Genomic DNA, 20,228 nt, shown 5'->3' with positions numbered 1-20,228 from the left:
TCCATCCGCCGCATTCGAAGCTTTGCAGGCTGAGCCTTGTCCAAACACCCGTCACGAATAATTTATCGTTCTTGCAGCGCAGTTGGAGAATAGGGGCAACACTTACCAAGTGGTTCAAGGATGCCCTCAGGTTTTAATTCTTCTGTTTATTTTCGGCTTGATCGAACAGCACGACACGGAATAGTGGCGGGAACGTCGAGAATGATGGTGGCGCAACCGTGATAAATCTTGCGCTCGTAATCCGTCCTTGAAACTACAACAAGAGCCGGGAGATATGGTATCGCACCCGTTGGGCCGGGAGGGTAGCCGAAGCAGCTGCTGGCAGGTCTGTCGATTCTACCGCGGCGCGTTACCAAGCGCCTGTCGCAAGCCCCAGAGCGCAGCAGCGGCAAGTTTATGGCCGTGCCAGCAAGGATATCGGTAGTTTGCTCTCGAGGGACTCCGGCAAAGAAGGAGTGCAGCAGAACAATGTCGATTGACGATGTGCGACTGGTGATGACAACAGCTCTACGCCGCACAAAGGCGTTGGACACTGTTCCCCCGAGATTAGTCTCGGTGAGACGCAAGGCTTTTTGTCAAATTGTTGCCCTCCACTATCATAGAGTGACAAGATCGAATTTCAACTCGTGGGCGGAAATCTCGGGTATGTAGACTCGTTGCGCGACGCTGGGATCACGGAGCGGCCGACGGAGAATAATCTGTGACTTTACACTCGGGACGATTAGCTTGGTCGCAAATACAAAGAGTCGGAAGCCGGACCACGGGCGTCCACAAAAAAAGAGAGAATAGAAGAAAGAAGCCCAGCGGCAGAAAACAATGGGAAAAGACGCGAAAACCGCAAGGCGCAATGGCCCATGAAGTTTGTAATGATCGCAGGTAGGAGGAACAAGAAAATACCTGACGCAACATGAACAATAAGGAATGTGAATGCAGTGACGGCGTTGGGGCTTCAGCGGCGTGCTGGACTTGACTCCTTGTGGATGGGCGCCGACGCTGGTTTAGGGGCCAAGCCTTCTGTTGGAAGGTGCAAAGGCCCACCTTGGCAAGAGGGAAGGAAGGAAGGGGCTTGGCTTTCCACGTCAGGGAAGATTGAATGAATAATGAACACGGAGTAGGTGAAGATGCGTCACAGGGCAGCTGCAGCCGTCAGGTACCACCTTGACTTGACGCTTGCACCAGACGCCTGCACCAGACGCCTGCACGATTGGAGGCTCCGGGCAAGACTCAATTTCCAGCCGCGGTTGACGCTTGTGGCCGGGACTGCAGCTGCAATGCTGGATCCCGTCGAGGCAATTGGCTGCTGCGTACGGAGTACGCGTGCAATACGTCGGTAGATCAGGTAGGCAGGCGTACCAGTCGGTCGGCTCCCCCACCAGCCAACTTTAGACGTGCCTACTAAAGTGGGATTACGGAATTGACCGGGGCTGCGCGACACCCAGAAGCCAAGACCCCGGTCCCAGGGTGCAGGGACGACAATGCGAAAGCCGGAGAGTGCCAGGCGGAATTTTTTAAAAAAAAAAATAAAAAAATAAAAGGAAAATAAATCCATAACAGAGGCAGCGATGGAGGCAGAGAGTTGTTCCCAACCGGCGCAAGGATGAACCCTGTTGTCAGTCGGGCAATTCCAACCCTAGGCCGGGTCACGCGTCTCCAGGAGCCACGGACAATGCCAACGGGTGGACGGACGCCAAGAGAGAGATACCGGCAGCCCCGGTGAAGACAGACGGTGCCTTCTCGACTGCGTACCTAGGCAGTCGACGAGCTCGACCAGGCCAGAAACAGAAATGCAAAGTGCGTCAGAAGCAGTAGCATTGAAGGTGTCGCCACACGTATTTAAATGCCTCCTCATGCGGAATACGAAGAAGCAGAAATACACCGAGCCATCGCTTGAGGTCCAACAAGACAGGAACAGAAACCAGCAGGAATAGAGACGACAATGAGCATCGTTGGAACTCACAAGAAGTATGTGCCACGGGGAGGGTCGAGCGGCACACCGGCGGGGTCAACCAAGGACGTTTGTTGTCTTTGCCCCCGACTTGATACCCTATCGAGTAGTCGTAGTAGTATAGCTGGAGTTTGTTGATGGCTATCGGCGTAATTTGGAAGCCTCTGCGTGCGGTCGGTGTGCAATGTGCTGTGTGCGCGCGCGCAAGCAGCGAGTGTATGTCACAACTACCTGGGCAGGTCTTTATATGGCGGTCCGGATGACTCGATGACAAACGGCTTTTGCGAGCAAGTTTGGACTAGAAAAAGCGGCCCGGCAAACGATTTCACAGAAGAGCGTGGAACTGGAGGCCAATTGGTTCTGCTGTGAAGAGAGTCGGTACGTGTTTATGTCTGGGGCAGGGCCGCCGTAAGCTGGGCTGTAGGATGGAGGAAATCCCCAGCTGAGACGAATGAGACAAAGGAAGTCACTGGCCGTCTTGATTTGCGAATCTTGGAGCCCGTGTTTTGACCTTGGGCAGTTCTCGGCGGATGTCTGATAGATGCGTGGTTGCGTACACGATGGCAGAAAGACGCCGCAAAGCCAGACTGCTGAATGAGTTGAGACGCCGACGAGATCTGCACACTTGAGAGCGATACTCGGGGAAAAGGCTCGTGTATCGACCAGACGGAGCTGTGCGGTTGCAGTTGCAAGCTCGGATGTAGTTGAAATTGGAGATGAAGTCGAGGGAGAGTGCAGGAAGGCCCAAGCTGCCTATGTACTCTGGACCAGCTTCAACCATATGCTTGGAGCTTGGGGCTTCTCGGACGGGGACCGGCCGGGTCTTGCCTTGGGAACTCGAGAGCTCGAGAGAAGAAATAATGATGATAGTCATAAGTAAACCCCCCCCCTCCCCCCCCCGGCGCCTTCGGCGTCCCCAAAAAGGCCATGGAAACACGATCCAAAATAGGTCTCGGAGGGGGGCTTGAAGCTCTCGAGCGAGGGGGGTGCAGGTTTGCTGGGCTTGGGAGTGTGCGTCTGCCTGCCGACAGTGCCTACCCAAGTACTTTAGCCAGAAGCTGACAGGTATAGTGCCATGTACTATTATGGCCATGGCTGCATCTGGGCTTGAATTGAATGCGAGAATTAAGACGTCAACGGGGCACGATTTAGACGTTGGAATGGGACTCTCTAGACTAGGCGACGATATAACACTGTTTTCGACTCCGTTCATCGCCTCAGTGAGGCAGACAATTCGGCCGCTGGTGAGACAACATGAGAGAATGAATGCCATTCATATCCCGCTTGGAAGCTTGCATTTGCCGTGCGGAGCACTCCGTCCTTCCTGAATGGCCACAGGCTTTACGAGTTCCCAACTCCCGTCTGGGGGGTTGTTGACGTATTCCAACGCTTGTCGAGATCGGTGCTGCAGAGAAACTCGCAGGTCCTATTCTGGGGTCGTTGTATTATTCCGTCTCGACCGCCAAAGCCTCACCTCACCTGCAGAGGTGTTGTCAATCAGTATTGGTGCCTGTCGGAGCGCCGGAATTGGGCCACTGCCAAGCATACCTTGAACCACAACCACAGCTTCAACCAGTAATTATTCAACTGCCATGCTGTTTCTCTTTGACAGCTCCAGTCCTTGCAATAGACCGCAACCAACTCGGCAAAGCACCAACCTAGTTACAGGCTAGTCGGAGCACCTGAGACCCTCAGAAACATGAATAACCCCAAGAACGGGGGAACGGAGCACAACTCACCTCGGATGCCACGCCTCATGTTGCTGCTGGCACCCATTCAGCCGTCAGGCCATCTCACACACGCCCATGGCACCCATCCTGCCATTGCCCCAACGCCTCGCCCCAGCCAGTCGTGGCCTCTGCTCCGCGAAAGCCGAACCGGGCTGGGACCGTCCCCGCAGTCCCGGTCCGGTCCTCGCGTCTTGATGTCGTGGGGGTGCAGGGGATGGATGCATAGATAATGCATGGATTGATGATGGGTGATGGGTCGCAGCCTTGGGTCGTGCGCACGAGGCGTTGGAAGTCCATCCAGCCATGCTCCGTAACTACATGGGGAGTGACAGACGAACAGATGGCAGTCCTAGTACTCCGTAGTACTGCCACTAGTAGTACTCTGTACCTGCGGCGGATCCTGCCATCGTGACGTCCGAGCAACTTCAGTGCGTGCTGCTCCCGCTGCTCCAAGTGCCATGCAAGGTTCGTGGCAGATTTGCGCGGGACTGCCGGAGCCAAGCCACAGTGCCCACAGTGTCCACAGTGCCCACAGTGCCGGTTCCACGACACCGCCAGCACCGCCAAGGCGAGGCAAGGCAAGCAAAAGCAAAGCAAAGCAAAGCAAAAGCTGCGAGAACCCTGAAAGACGCCGAAAGGCGGGCTACAATCGGCCTGCACGGTAGGTCGGCCTATGTCTGTCATTTCCGTGCCCGGATATACGAGTGTATGTGTTGGCTGACAATGGATTGCAGCAAGTTCTCTGTAGGTCGGGCAAGTTTGTTTTCGCTCAAGCTCAAAACTTCTCCAGCTGCATATCATTGACGCCTCGACCAGCCTCCCGCTCATCAGCCCCTTCCGACGCCTTGACTGGCACGTATTTTAAGTCCGAGTCAACGGGCAGAAAGTGGCTTATGCTTGTACGCTTCCCTCCATCGGTTGAGTGAGAGCTAGACAAACAGTCTATAGATTGCATCTCACTACTCCGCAGACGTCATATCGCAGCATCAATCCTTAGACCACAGATATGTGCTACATACTGCTCGGTACCCCTTTAAGGAACACACGGCTTGCTCGATTACTGGCCCGGTGTCACTCATTTACACTTGTCCCAAGCGAGTCCTGTCCATTTGGAAAACAACAGTCGCAGGAACACTGATATCAGTCTACGCATGCGGGTATCTAATGTCGCCGACGCCGTCGATCAACAAATTATGCCGTAGTCGATTGATTGTCCTTGCCATCTCCGACGGTTTGACCAATGTGTGTTGAACGTCTTTGACCAAGGAATCCTCCTCACTTGCCCCGCAACTATTTTGCCCTTGACCCAGGACATTTAGCACGAGAAAAGTCAGCGGCACCAGGCTCATGGTACACATTCTCAGCCCAACTAGGTAGCTACTCTACGTGGTAGGGTTTGCTAGACGGACCAGCTCGCCAACCAGCAAAGCGTGGTGCGTACTTCCGAGGAGATCATGGTTTGTTCATGATACAGATTGACAACGGCAATAGCTTCAGAGTTACGACGTCTCCGCCGTTGCTGTTCTTCGACTAAGCAGCCGCCATCAGTATTGTAGTCGATTGCTCAGCAAGGATCTGCGGCCAAAAGTCTCGATATATGCAAGAGTACCTTTTGTTTCCCTCGTCTTTGTCACAGAGCCAGGCACTGTCTGACCGCTGCTCGCCTTCCTGTGGTGTCAGAAGATCACGATAAGAAAGGCAACACAAGCCGACATCATACTCTGTGTGACGTGTTGGCTCCTTTGATGAAGTCACCGACCCATCACTAACAGCACCCTCGACTGGCCAAGATGAATGGCCCGCTTTCCCGCACCAGGCCTACTCCAAAAACCGTCTAGCGATCTGGAAGCCACGGCCGGTTGGCGGCGTGGGCGCTACGGGGCGGTGATCTTGTCGGCTCAAGCCATGGACTCCATCCAACCTGTCATGAGCGCGTGTCAATGGCTGGCTGTCGCTGTGACACAAGACCCATAAGCGGTCATGCCGCGATATACGCCGTGAATTGTCCCGCAAGTGGAAAGAGGACTCGAATGGGCAAACGGCTCGGCGTTTATGGACACCATGTGCACCTTTTGCTCATCGGACACTAATAATAGTTATCGTCAAGTTCGATTCCTTTGGTATACGGCGAACCTGACATGAAGTACTGTTTTTACGAAGTACGGAATACCACGATTTCCCAACAGCTCGGGGTGCCGCAGGGCCGTCCCTGTCCTTTTCCTGACCTAGATGGCATCTCGTGGCTTGCCGCTATTGTCGGCCTGGTCGAGAATCTGCTGAGAATGGACGATGCTCCCCCACTCGTCCCGAACTCAGCTTGACGACGAAGTGGACGATAAAAGTGATGATTAGGACAGTAAGCATTTATGCTGACGGGCTAATGGACCGAGGTATCTTGCTGCAATATTGCTCGTACTGCCGCTAGAGCCTTGCCAAACCATTAACAGACAAGCAACACCTGCTGCCAAAAAGGCTCAAATTAACTACTTAGGTCACGACAATTATTCAGCCTAGTGACCAACGAGTACCTATGGCATGCTGCATCAATTAACTTACCGGCGCATGGTTCCAAATTGGTCTTGGTGTCTGCGTGGCCCCGACCAATCACGCCTTCAAAGTTGATCCTCAATGACGGCCATGCTCAACAAAACCATGGGCCAGCAGCGTTGCTCCTCGCCAAATTGAATTCAATTTGGGCAGGAGTACTCCGTATAAGTTAACATTGTCTGCAGAGGAGCGGGCCAGACTTCGAGTATTAACTAACTACATGGGAGTGAATATGGAACGGTCCCCCAGCATTGCCGCTCCGTAACGTGATGGGATCAGCTTGCCAACTGGTTCCAACTTCGTTCAATACTACTTCGCTGTCGTCTCTTTCCTACTCGCTGATGCCATCAAGTCAGATGAAACTTGACCGGGTAAGACGAAAGCGAACTGAAAATGGGACCTCCCCTGAATGCATGATGGCTTTGGGCCAATAACCTGGAACTTAAACCCTCGATACGGGGTCCTCTGCCCATGCCCGATTTCTCGCATGGAATGTCACTCCAGGACAGATTACACTCACCATGACCGCATGAGCTGCTAGACGACAAGACAGCAGGGCAAGCAGGGGTGACAAGACAGTACCCAGTCAGTCATGCCTTGGTGGAAGCAAGCCATTCTCCATAATGCCCTACGCCATTCTTGCCTATTCACCGGCGTTGACAATGCAGCCTACCCACCGCCACTTTGTCAAAGGAATGCGTTCATTTCCACATGGGACGGCCGCACCCTTGGACCTTTGGGTACCACTTCCGGACGAAATCAGCCACGAGTCAAATAACCACTGTAAGAAGTAGTTCTTCTGGATGCTCGACAGATTGCCACGAATATACGATTTCGACTTGGCAGCGCCCTTCTTGACCAGGTGAAGCATTTCATTGTCACCGCCTTGGTTGGCTTCCAAGGAGGCGTTAGCAACCCACCATTACAATGGCCAGACTTCAGCCAGGGTCACTTAGTCGCCTGATAATAAGCCGTCGGAGGAAAGCTTCTCGAAACTCAGCGACCGGGGACCCGAGCTTCTTTTCACACGGCTGCCCATTTGACAAGATGATTGAGACGACGGAGGACGGAGAGCTTGACTGATAGTTACCTATCTGTCGCCTTTGTCGGGCTCTTGCACGGCAGCCCGAGAAGCGTCACACCCCTCAGTATGCCGGCAGCCTGGAGGACGTTCCAAGAGTCTTCGAGAAGGAAATTGTCTGGCCCGATCCACCACACTAATCACAAGAGGCCCGGAGGGTTGCGAGCGTGCAGGGATGCGGAAGGCGAGTTGTATGACAGCAAACTGTCAACTTGGCCATGCAAGCCACGCAACTCGACGCGTGCCGGTCTCAATGCTCTGGATGGCCTCTTCGGATGGCTGCCTAACTCCTGGCTAGATGAAGCGAGCCACAAAGTTTGAACAGCACGCTGCGGCATTTGACATGTTGGCTGGCTTGTGCAAGGAGCCAATGACAAATATTCCCACGGTTTTACGCGCCTTTGCGCGCGATCCAAGGAAAAGATCCACCATGCCAACTCCAACTCGGTGCAGCAGCAAGGAAAGTCGAAAATGAGCGCCTTTCGTCCGTTGCCAGATGGTTGGCCCAGCTTCCGTCAAACACCGCCGTCTATCTACCGTTCTCGAATTTTCTGGAATTTCCGCACAACAGGATTTGACAGACCACGGAGAAGAGCATGCACAAAGGCGAGGGCGAAAAGGGGGGGAGGGCGACCATGTTGACTTGACTGAGATATGCATGGGGCCCTCAACCGGTCCACCTTGGACGAAGCATTATGCATTACTCCGTACTTGCGACTGTTCCAAACGCAACAAACAACATGATTCATGTCATGTACGGACCGCGCAGGACGGATTCGCCCCGACAGCTCGTCTCGTTGGAACCCGGTCGTCGCTCGCCCGCCCGTGACTGGTAAATTCTGACAATAAGCGACATGCCAAACGGGAGAAGAGGTTCGAAAATGTCATCAGGCAAGCCCGCCGACGCTGTCCAAGAAGGGATCAGCAACTAGCCGCCCATGGTCCCGCCTGGTGGGTTCATCCGAAAACGTCGACCAGCTTTCGGTTATTACCCCAGGATGATTTCCGTCGTTTCAGGACTGAATCATGTCCTGCAGCTGCGAGACTAGACGCCACAGAGCCGGACCTATTGTTCTGATGCCCTGCGGAGCACGGAGCAGAACTGGCATTTGGTCGTTGTTGCTCTGACTTGGGATTTGGCTGGGTTGGGTGGGGAAGCCACTTCGGCCGAGACACGACACGCGTGGAAAAACACAGTGCGCCGTCTTTCTTTGTAAGCGCAACAAAGCCTCCGACAACGTCCGTTGATGGCAAGTGGCATCTTGGCAGAGACTGGCCACATCATTTATTACAAGACTCAAACGAGGTGGCTGATGCCAGCAGACAGACAGACAGACGGACGGACAGACGGTCAGTCAGCCAGTCAGTCAGTCAGTCAGTCGGTCAATCAGTCGGCAAAGGAGCTCAAGTGTTCGAGTACCGTACTGCGCGGAGTAGCCGCCCTCAATTTCTCTCATCGGGTGGCGCGCTTGCTCCAGGCTGACTGACCGGACCGTGAACCGGAACCGTGCTTGATTTTGACTGACAAGCATGAAGCATGCTACCATCGCTGGGCTCGAGCAGCTGGGGCCTTCCGCTGGGTTGAGGGACCTTCACGTATACCCATGATATGACTGAGACGGTGTGGATTTGTCTTTTGATTTTTCTTCCTCTTCTTTCAGTTCTGCCTGTCTGAAGGGAAGGTGAGTCCATTCGACCGGCTCATTCATGCTTGGGAAATGGACTTCTTTGCAGGGAAAGCCTATCCATCTGTGCTGGCCAACCAACGGTATTAATGCTACGGCATCGCAATCACCAAGCCCTTGCCTGGCGCGTAAGTGAGCTCCAAGTAGGTGGTCTCAAAGACGGCTCCCAACACCGTCATCGGCTCGTTTCCGTTGCCGTCATGATGTCTTTCTGATAAGTCCACGTACAATGCGATACTTCACAGTACGCCATACAAGTCGCCAAGACAAACATGTCGAAACTGTCGTCGTCTATCAGCACAGCATACACTTTAAGAGTATTCAACAGACAGTACACATCCATCCATTAGGCTCGACAATCCTGATCGTTTTGGTGGGAAGGCGCCGTGGCCAAAGTTTGAGTATCCGTTTTCGATGAGAATACAGTCAGGCAGGCCAGATCGAAGGCCGAATAAGATAGATGGCATTGGACAATCCATCTACTTGTGGCCAAAGCTTCGACCATGGAAAAAGATGGATTGCTTGCCCAAACTCATAGCACAGCTGCCGTACTTTCCCAGAGGTGCCACCTATGTCATGGGCCATGGCCCCTGGTCGACAAATATCATGACCCTGGCCGGTGTCAAGACTCAAGACCCACGAATTGCGGCAATGACAGCGTCAGTACTCCGTAGGAGCACATAAAACTACTACGTACGCACCGCACGGGAGGATTGCCTCTTCAGTTGACACATTTTCAGTTGGCGTGACGGCAAAAGTCTCCAGGGAAGAAAAAAAAAAAAGAGAAAGGACCCAATGACACGAGAGGACTTTCTCCTCCACCAAGGCTAGGGCGGGTGCATGGAAAACTATTTGTTTGTGCCGGCATCTCGGTCCGTGCCTCGCCATTCGGCCTTGACTGGGACGCGAACGAATACCGTTCCGGAAACAAGATGCTTCGAACCGGTCAGCCTTGTCTGAATTATAAATTATGCCACGGGGCACCAGGGCCTTGGCAAGGGGAGGAGCCAGCTGCCAACGTTGTTGGCCACGAATAAGAAAGGGAGACGGTCACGGAGATACGCACCTTGCCATTCATTGGCTTCGGATTCCACCGGTGTCTCATGGCTGCGAATTAGATTGATCTGGTGGTTCCTCCGTTGCCAATACGTGACACGTCCTGCACTGCCGTGCATGGCGGCTAGTATCAAGGTTTGCGTCCAGGAGCGTTGTCTTCCTTGCCCGGCTCGAATGGCAGTAGCCCCGAGGGTCAGGTCACGAGCAATCCCACCGGCTAACAGTGTCTGTTGTCTGTGCACTCTACGCTCGACATGGTTGCGATTTATCATGGACGCGGTCAGTACCAACGGACCCGACCCGTCGAGGAAGCCCGCCGGCCCGCCTCAAGGACATCTGCAGCAAACCCAAACAAAACAACCTTTGAAGGCGTCGTTGCCGGGCGTTTGCATGCCCAGTATCTCTCTCTCTCTCTCTCTCTCTATCCCCAGTGGAAATGGTCTAGGCAAGTCCAGCTATGCAAGGCGGAGCCGCGAGAGAGCACGAAGTCCAACGCCATCATGCAGGTCAAAGATACACATCACATACTATCAACAAGCCCCATGAGCCTAGGGCGAATCTCCCTCGAGGCCCAGAAGCGTACGGGCGTGTAGGAGCCGCGGGGTGTGTGCGTGTGCGTGTGCGTGTGTGGAGGGCCGGGCAGTGGCGATGACGAGCGAGAGACTCACTTGGTGGCCAGCTGCGTCGCGGCGCCACTACGACGGACTTGATTCGGTACATTTACCGGCGGCGATTCCATTTTTACGTGTTCGCGATGTAAATCACAGGTGGTGAGGTGCATGACGGGACACAAGCCACCGCGCGCGTGTTGTTGCCAAAAAGGGGGGCAGGGGGTCGGCATAGCCCGTACGAGGAGCTTGTTTCTTGCGGTGTATCCTGAGATCCCGGACCTGGGGTTCGATTCTACTGGCACCCGATGGCATCTTTGGGATAAAAACACCAAAGTGCGTGTGGTTAGCCGACGGCAAGGGGTTGACTTGTGCCAGTCGCTGCCACTGCCACTGCCACTGCCACTGCCACTGCCTGGCCTCGTCTGCAATACATGTGTCAGCGGGGCACCTGTGCATCTGTCGGACTGGTCCGTATTCGTGGCGATGACGATGCGTGGGAGGGAGTGATGGCCGTGGCTTTGGGGGGGGTTTGCCAGAGGAGTGAAGGGGGTGAGTGCGTGCGTGACAACAAAGCCGAGGATGAGGAGGAGGTCTACGTGCGGGTGGAATGAACAGCGTCCGAACATTCGTTGCTGTGTTTGGGGTCCCGTTTTGCTTTTCGAAACGTGTCGAGTCGCTGCTTTGGAGGGCAGATGGCTGGTCGTGGAATGGCCGTCTCGAGGAGTGCGAGTGGTGGTCGACATCGTGTCGAGGACACGAGGCCGCGCGCTTTGCTTTGCCGCCCAACATGACATGGATTGATTGATTTCGGACACGTCCCAGCCAACAGCGAAGCGACCCCGATGCTGTGTGTCTTCACAATGGCTACCAGCACACAAGCAGGGGAGCCACATCATTCGCATGCTCGCGCCTGTTGCTCGCCCCGGCTGGGGGCGAGAATCAAGGGGGTGCGATGCCTTCATTGGAGCACGCACACGTTTCACTTCCAAGCATACGCAGCGCAAGGCAGTGAGTGCAAGGGGAGAGGGAGAGGCTTGCGTTCAACCATGGAGTCGGCTTGCAGCACAAGGAGAGCACACGTACGGAGTAGTGACGAGTACCAAGCGGTTCATGCTCATGCTCATGCTCATGCTCATGTTCATGCTCATGCTCGCGACGCTCCCTCGCCCGCATCGTCCGGGACGTGTACAGGCGCCGCAGCTCGCATTCGTCCGCAGCGACACGACATGATGACGGACCCAAAGGCAAAGGCCCAGTCGTCACGGCCAGGCCAGGCAAGGCGCATTCACGCCCTCGGCTCCAGCCTCCCTCCTGCCCGACATGTATACCATCCATCCATCCGCCTGTCCTCCGCCCTCGAGCCCAGCCCATCGCCACGAGGTCGAGGTCGAAAGGCGCGCCGGTGCCTGTGCCCTCCCTGCCCCGGAAACAACGTCATGAACAGCATCCGGCAGCGAGCGAGCGAGCGGTCGTCGCAAAACCTACCCAGCTCCCATCGCGAGCTAGCTCCCAGATGCAAACCGTGCCATCTCGATGCGATCTACCCGCCTGTCAGTCCTCGGTCCGCCATGGCCAGAATACGACACAGCCGCAGGCCAAGCTCCGATCGGAAGACGGAAGACGAAGCAAAAACCAAAAGGAAGACGAAACACCCTCTCTCATCCCGGCCAGCCTTCTTGACGAGCCATCACTCACCCCGGCCTCGCTGTGCCAACAGGAAAGCAAATAATAGCGCCGTGTCAACCTCCTCTCCCTCTCCATCGTGACAACAAGCCCACAGTTAGAATTCCACTCCTCCAAAACCTGGCCATCCTGTCCTCCTACGACCAAGAAGTGAAAATCAAATCAAATCAGCCTCAGCAAACACCTTCTGCTATAATTTCAGTAACCCTGCTCGCTCGCAGTGCTCACACGCCCCCCAGCTACCCAATGTACTCTCTACGTTGCTAATCCTGCCTGCTTGCCTGCCTGCCTCCCTCGGATCTCCGGTCTTCCCCCAACAACATAAAAAAAGCGCACCTCATCCAACATGCATACGCCTCGCTATCGCGGTCCACCCGGAAAGGGACCCAGAGAGGGGAAGTATATAAAGAAAGAGAGAAAAACGACAAAGAAAAATGAATCACAAGATCCAAAAACCCCCTCGCTCTCTGCAGGGTGCCCCGGTGAATGGAGGAGAAACCCGGGGGGGGAAGGGGGGGTGTCTTCTTCCTCTTTTCCCCCTCGAGGGAAAAAAAAGGTTCCCGAAAGGTCCCCGGCCATAAACAAGCCAACAGATGTCCTTTGCTTGAACCGTTGTTGGTCCGACTTGTGCTCCTCTCTCTCGTCCCTCCTTTGTCCGCCAAACTATCAAGGAGCACAGAGAAATGTCCCCTCCCCTCGCTGCCGTCAGGCCAGAATGCCGGTGGTAAGTGCGACGGGTGGTGTCACGGCAGGATCATGGACGAATGCTTCAAAACGTCACCCTGCCGCACTTTCCTCCCATGTGTAATTCTCGCCGCGCCTCACGGGTCGGGTTTCCAATTACTTTCTTGGCAGGCTTGTGAACCCTCTTTTTTTGATTCAAAAAGAGAAGCCGCTAGCAAGGAATCAGTCAAGGCGAAAAGTGTCAAGGTTGGTTCTCGAGCGCTCCAGTTTTGAGGCCAGTTGCGCAATGTGGTGCGTGCGTTTTTGGTGGTGTTTTTTTTTTTTTTTCGTTCGTTCCTTTCTTTCCCCTCTCCCTCCCACATCCCACATGAGGGAGAGGTTGGAATAGACCGCTTTTGGAAGAGATTGACCGAGTATTGGAGGATCTGAGGTTCTCGGCTTTTGATTCACCGCCGTTTTGACAGCTTGTTAATTCGACTGGCGTGTTTCTAAAAGGGGGGCCGTAATATATCAGACAGCCCAGGCGTAAACTGAACACCCCCGTGGTCGGGGTTGTGTTGTTGTTGCTGCTACTTGGGCTGAAGCAAACCTGATCAGCTAGCGTCGTCGTGTGTTGTTGGTCTGGGCGGCATGAATTGGGAGCATGTGTTTCAGCAGTAAATTTGACAGATCGAGTTATGAGAGAATCTAGCCTCGGCTGCCCAGACAGATGTGTTGGCTAGGGGAGGAGCGAGAAAGAGTACTTGAAAGTTGACTGGATTCGCGACTTCTGGTGGCCTTGGTCAATTTTGAAGCTGCTTCAAATTGTGTACAGACGTGCATAGGGTAGCTCTGTGCTTTGATACAATCGTGCGGGTAAAAAATATTCTTTGCTTGGCCTCTGCTATTGGAGAGAGTCAAGATGAAGGAAAACCAAACAGAATCGTTATTCATTCTCAACGTGCCGCTACCAACGTGAGTCTCCCTTATCAGCTGCCGGTGTAGGAATCACGTTCTTATCACCAAACGGATTGTCGTCGTCGTCGTCGTCGTCGTCGACTTCATCCTCCTCACTCGTTGCGCTTGATAACCGTCTTGCTGGCACCGTAGGACGAGGGGGCCTAGCAGGCGCTTGCTTAGCAGCGGTATCGAGCCTGAGCTCCGACAGATCCGGAACGTTTTTTGCATCTGCTCGGTCTGCCTGAGCTTTCTGCGTCATCACTAGAAAATCATAAGTAGGAAGAAGGGCAGCGTGACGTGGCGTGGCGTGGCGTGGCATAGGGCAGGGCAGTGGTGAACATACTTCGGTACCTGTGAGCTTGTTCTGCCAGTTCGTCATCAGAGTCACTATCTGCTTCGACTGAGTGATCAAGCTGCTCATATGCCATCAGAGCATAAACAAGTTCGTCGTTGGCGTGCAGCAGCGCGCCCAGCCACTGCTCGCCTTCAACTTGATGGATCTAAAGGTCTTCCCGTCAGCCCTACTTGCCAAAGCCCTTCCGCATCCCCCAATGATTTGAACGTACATATCGCAATATTCTCCTTCGAAGCTGCTTGCAAGCGTCGAAATGTTGTGCCGCGGCTCTATTCTCCGAGATCCTCTCCCTCTCACGATTGATAGTCTGCAGGGAATTCATCAACGCCGTCGACGCCAAGGATGACTCCGCAATGACTGACTTCATCTTGGCCTGCTCCGCCTCGAGGTTATATTTGCGGCCGCTTCTGCGCTTGGCCTTGGACTTTTTATGTCCACTGCCGCCGCCGCCGCCGTACGTGTCGAGAGCGCTGCCAGAATGATACATTTCCGACGGCCCAGGCTTGCCCTGTTTCCTTTGCTCTGTGGCTCGCTCCGCCTCTTCCTCCTCCTCGTCACCAAACGGGTTCTCTGTCTCCTGAATGACCCTGGACCTCTCCTGCGTCATGGCAACTTTGCGCTTGGGAAGTTCCTACAGACCAAGTTAACGGGAGCTACACTCACCAGAGCCAGCAAACGGTACCTTGTACAGTCGCGCAACCCTCTCCAACCCTGGGACGGCTGCGTACTGTGTCCACTCCTGGAAGAGCTCCCGGCACTTCTTCTTGACGGCAGGGTCAGACAAATCCGACGAGCCGCAGACCCGGAGACGCTCCAACAGCGGCTCGTCCGCAAAGGCGCGCTGAAACCGCGAGCCTGCGTTCTGGACAAGTCCATCAAGCAGCACCAAGGCTCGAATCTGCCTGTGGACAGTGCCGTACTTGAGTTTCTTGCGGATGGCGCGCGCTGCTTCGGTTGGACCAGACGCTTGGAGCTTGATGACTTCGACGAGGTCCGGGATTCCGCTGAGGTCTTCTTCGGCGTACGACTCGGAGGTGAGGTTCTCGATGGTGACGGTCACGGCCGAGTACGGCTTCTTCTGCGTACGGTTAGCACGGCTGGAGCTCTGAAGGACGCGGCAGCGCCGATTCCGTGACGAGCAGAGACAAAAAAGCATACCGACTGAAACATGGCGCGACGTGATCTGGCGCAGTGGCGGCCAATCTTTCTTGCCCGGCTGTTTGTGCGACGGCCACGACTGGTTGCTCCCGCACCTCCGACATGCAAAACCCTGATACGTATATATGCCTAACCCTGTAGCTCCTCGAGCTCTCCGTCAGAGTTTTCTCGGAGCAGCTCCTCTCCTCGCACACGGTAGCTGTTTCAACACCGCTCGCAGCTTCTTGGGACTGTCAAAAAGTCCAGATCGGCGGACACGACAATTGTGGGGGCAATGCTGAATGCTTGCATGCGTGCAAAGATGTTGTTTGTGCCGTTTGTGAAGCTGTCGGAGAGCACTGTTGCGAAAGGTCAAGTGCCAGCTCGGGTTGAGGGGGACAAGAAAACAAAAGAAGGAAGATGAAGAAGAAGAAGGCTGTCGCGTGACGATGGACGATGGAGCCTAGGAACCCCAGAAGTAAAGCAGCATCTGGCAGGACAACTATGTCGTACGTCGTACGTCGTACGATGGCGTCCGTGAATAATGTTTCGTGCTTGGAGCTCAGACGGCAGGCAGGAGGCAGGAGGCAGCAGGCAGCAGGCAGCAGGCAGCAGGCAGGCAGGCAGCGCAAAGCGGAAGGCGCAAGGTGGAAGGTGGAAGGCGCAGAGTGGAAGGCGCAACGCAACGTTGAATGCGGGGTGACGAAGCTTGGGAGGGAGCTCGAGCCGTCGAGCGAGACTCGGGACTCAGGACTCAAGACTTCAAGACGCTTGACTCGACACAATCAACGGTTGAAAGCTGGTCGCATGCCACTCGGACTAGCGGGGGTGCTGCACATATTTGTAGGCCGATTGACTCTTTGTCATGGTGTTACCCGCACGCTCCGCCCCGCGACGTCGCCTACCGATGTCGACGACCTAATCTAGCACATGTGCGTTTGTCCCGACTCCCGCCTTGATCTTTGCCCTGCATTATTCGTGGTCGTACGAGTCATAAAGTTACCTGCCACCTACTTAAGTACCTCCCTGGGTAATCAACAAGGAGCAAGTTGCAGGTTACAATGAATGCAAAATTGCCACGGTCGGCCTCCGCTTTCGATACTAAAGCCTGTGCTCCGTCGCATAGGCCAGCTCAGATGGCACTATATTGCGGCGAAACGCTTCGACGATACAAGCCACAACCTACATTGCGCTGTTGACTAGATTCCGTACACCATCTGCTCCAGATCCACCTCATCTGTAGTCAAGACCCAAACAGTCAGTCGCTTCATAATGCTCCTTCTTATACGACAAAACACAAAATAGCCAATGCCAGACGTGCTCAACCAGTTTTGCCCAGGCCCAGCAAGACCAAATTGGCCACATTCATTACCGTAATGACTAGCCATACCAGCATTCCCAGAATAATAATATACCACGGATTCGCCATGTTGACACCAGCAGCGCTACTAACTCTGAGGGGACGACGCCCGTTATCCGCCTCATGATAATATCTCGCCATTCCCGGCAAAACAGTCATGTACCTCGATCGACTGGTAAAGTATATAAGTGGCAAGGTAACAAATGGCAACACGGAGCTGAGAACCACCTGAGACGCCGTCAAGGCCGTGTTCAGCCCCGTCCTCCCCACTGCCCCGGCAATGATGATGGACGGCGTGATGCTGATGGAGCGAGTGATGAGCCGACGAAGCCACGGCTTGAGTTTCCACTTGATGGCACCCTCGCTGACCATCTGGCCTGCAATGGTGCAGACGATACCTGCCGATACGCCAGACAGGAGAAGCGCCAGGGCAAAGATTGTACCCACGGCAGGCGAGATGCTCCTGGATAGCAAGTCGTGGATTCCGAAAATGTCGGCTTCGAGTGCGTCTGGATTCCGATACAAAGAAGCACCGGCAACAATGAGAATGGCCGAATTGACAAACAGAGCAAATGTGAAGAGCGCTAGGGCCAGCTCGGTGATGGAGTACTTGAGTGAATGTTTGATGGCGGCTTGAGATGGAATGTACGTTCCCTTGTCGAGATATTCGTCGTTGGCAGCGGAAGCTGCAGCAGAGACCGGCTCCTCGTCCGGTATGAGGCCGTGTTTGGTGTCATACTCTCGAAGCCGGGGCTGAACGATACCAGAGCCTAGGTATAAGCTATGCGGCATGACGGTTGCTCCGAGAATGCCGCAGGCCTGATACAGTCTACCCGCCATCAGCCTCGCAAGTCTTGCCCATGCATTGGAATGGACCAACGGCGTCGGGTTGAGGAGATACTTACGCTTGCGACTCAACGAGCGAATCTGACGGAACGTATCCTCGAAATACCTCCCCCACGCTTCCCGTAATCATGCTCAACTCGATACAAAAGCAGACGACGACTCCCAGGACCAACAGACAGACAAACATTTCAAACAGTCTCAAGCCCTTCATGGAGCCGTCTGGTCTATAAAAGATTAAAATGGCCATGACGTCGAGAATGGACAATGCGCATCCCGCAACAAGAGGCAGCTTGGGAATCAAAAGATTCAACGCAATGGCGGTGCCTACAACCTCGGCCATGTCCGTCGCGATAATGGCGACTTCAGCCAGCCCATACAAGAAATAATTCAGCCAGCGTGGCAAATAGGCGCGGCATGCCGAGGCGAGATCCAGACCTGTGACAGTGCCGAGCTGAATGGCCAGCGACTGCAGGAGAATGGCGAAAAGATTGCTCAAGAGGACGATGAAGAGGAACTTGTACTGGTAAGACGCACCGGCTGCGATGTCAGTGGCGTAGTTTCCGGGGTCGACTAGGCCATGTTAGAGATCATGAAACGATTGCAGTCCTGTGTTGATAGAGAGACATGGTTGAAACTTGACAGGCTCCGGAGTCTGGCTGACATTTGAGCTTTGGAGGGAAACTTACTATACGCCACAGAAATCATGAATCCCGGCCCGACAAACTTGCCAAACGTCCAGAACATATTCTTGGCCCTCCCAAAGCCCATCTTGGCTCGGTCCACGAGTTCCGGCCTGCATCTGACAGCCATGCCATCCACACCGCCGAGGTTGTTCTTGGCCGAAGTATCGGACTGTTCCTCTTGACGCGCATCACTGCGCTGGATGCCATGCGTAACCATGCCCAACAAGACGTCTCGATTGCCTTTTGCAAGTCCGACAAATTTCCGCCTACCTCGATGCTATCATTCAAGAAGCGCAGAAAAAGGGAAAAGGAAAAAAGGTCGTTGGCGTCTCCATTCATTTGATGTGATATTGCCCCTTCCATGCACACTTCAAAATATGCCTCTCGATGTCTCCAAGCGTCGCATCAAGAGCCTCCGTACCGCCGTTCGTCTATGTCGAGATTCGAGAACTGGTTTGACAATTGCTCTCTGGGGCCTGGACGCCAAGACAGCAGCGACAGTGATGACGACGGGAAGAATTGGTCTTGGCAAACCGACGATGTTTTTGCTTGGGTATGCATGCAGGCTTTGGATGAAAACGGCGCCCAGGCAGAGATGACTACAACGAAAAAAAGACGAGAAGCCAAAAAAACAAAGTTAGCAAATAGCTTTTTGTTTCTTTATTTTTGTTTTCAGGAACACGACCCCCAAGATGCTCATTCTTCTCGGCCGCAGTCGTGAGAGAAAGAGAGAGTGAGAGTGAGAGACAGAACTGCCGATGGAAAATCGAAGCCGCCTCCGGGGTTACCCGGCACACCCAATCTGGGATCTGGGGATAAAGAAATTCGGGGAAAGGCGGAAGGTGCAGATGCCGCAGCGCCGGACCCACTCGTCGTGTGACTCGGTCGTCTTGTCACTTAAACCACGTCCGCCGTTTACCTGCTCGTCAACGTCTGTCCAAGACAATCGGTTTGATTCTGATGGCTCCTCGCTCGCCATTTATATTCCATTGACCTTGGCAGGATCTGTACACCGTACCACGGAATGGCCCGTCTTTGCATGTACTTGCGTCCTCCTTCCTCCCCTGCGCTCTCGTCGACCCCACGCGGTCGGTCGGACTCGATTCCCGATGGGCGTTTCGTCTCCGCTCCCAACCACCGCCTGCGTGTGATTATTCGACCGTATTCGGCCGTTGAATCGGACGGGACGCCTCTGTCCCCTCTGCCTGATTGATCATTGATGTTGATGCACCAGCGCCGCTTTGCCGGGTGGATCGCCGCCCCAGCGCTGTAGCCATGTCATGCACGGCCGCCGCCTCTGCCGTGATACGACGACGTGGTTGCACCGGCCGGGGCCCTGTTGCAGTCGTCGGATGACGGGATACTGATACTGAAATGGCTGCAAAAGGGAGCCACTGGACGGGCATGGGCATGTACGGAACACCGAGTCCATACATTAGAAGGATGGCGTGGCGGCGATGATGACGATGACGACGACGACGGCGACGATAGCAGGAGGAGTATCAGCGTTAGCACACGCCGTGTTACCATCAAGGTACCACTTGCCCATCCAACAGTTGCCGCCGAGGCAACCTCGTATTCCTCGGGGTCGTGGTAGTACTCCGTGCCTGCGGCGGCCGAGTCCGTAGTATGACATGACAGCCTTGGTAATGCGAGCATGAAGATTTGGTCCTGTCATGTTGAACTGCCCTTGACCACTTGCCTCGCCGCCACGTCTGTCCCGTCTGGCCGTTTCTTTCCGTGTCCATCACCGTCAAGGGGTGCATTATTACAAACCGTGGCAAAAACCTCGAATCCTGACCAAGACGATCTTGATCTCAAGTGCTTTTCGAGAGCCACACTTGTCGGCTGTTGTGTGACCTTCTGGTCGAGCAGTGAAGATTACA

At 54.5% G+C, this 20,228-nt stretch overlaps 2 protein-coding genes across 2 annotated transcripts; both read right to left on the bottom strand.

Annotated features, from left to right (window-relative positions):
- Positions 1–13,968: 13,968 nt before the first annotated feature.
- MAM_00764 (VHS domain protein) lies at positions 13,969–15,486 on the bottom strand (the record flags this gene model as incomplete). The annotated part of the gene is made up of 5 exons (XM_040819563.1): positions 13,969–14,222; positions 14,305–14,461; positions 14,528–14,947; positions 14,999–15,421; positions 15,475–15,486. 5 exons carry the CDS (start codon positions 15,484–15,486, stop codon positions 13,969–13,971), a joined length of 1,266 nt encoding a protein of 421 aa, XP_040682828.1.
- Positions 15,487–16,774: 1,288 nt separating this feature from the next.
- On the bottom strand, positions 16,775–18,559 carry MAM_00763 (transporter protein smf2; the record flags this gene model as incomplete). The annotated part of the gene is made up of 3 exons (XM_040819562.1): positions 16,775–17,642; positions 17,719–18,229; positions 18,346–18,559. 3 exons carry the CDS (start codon positions 18,557–18,559, stop codon positions 16,775–16,777), a joined length of 1,593 nt encoding a protein of 530 aa, XP_040682827.1.
- Between the last annotated feature and the right edge of the window lie 1,669 nt (positions 18,560–20,228).

Source organism: Metarhizium album (assembly GCF_000804445.1).
Source record: "Metarhizium album ARSEF 1941 chromosome Unknown scaffold_1, whole genome shotgun sequence".
NCBI classification, from domain to species: Eukaryota; Fungi; Ascomycota; class Sordariomycetes; order Hypocreales; family Clavicipitaceae; genus Metarhizium; species Metarhizium album.
The sequence above is the reverse complement of the archived record's forward strand: the minus strand, read 5'-3'. Positions and strand labels throughout refer to the sequence as shown.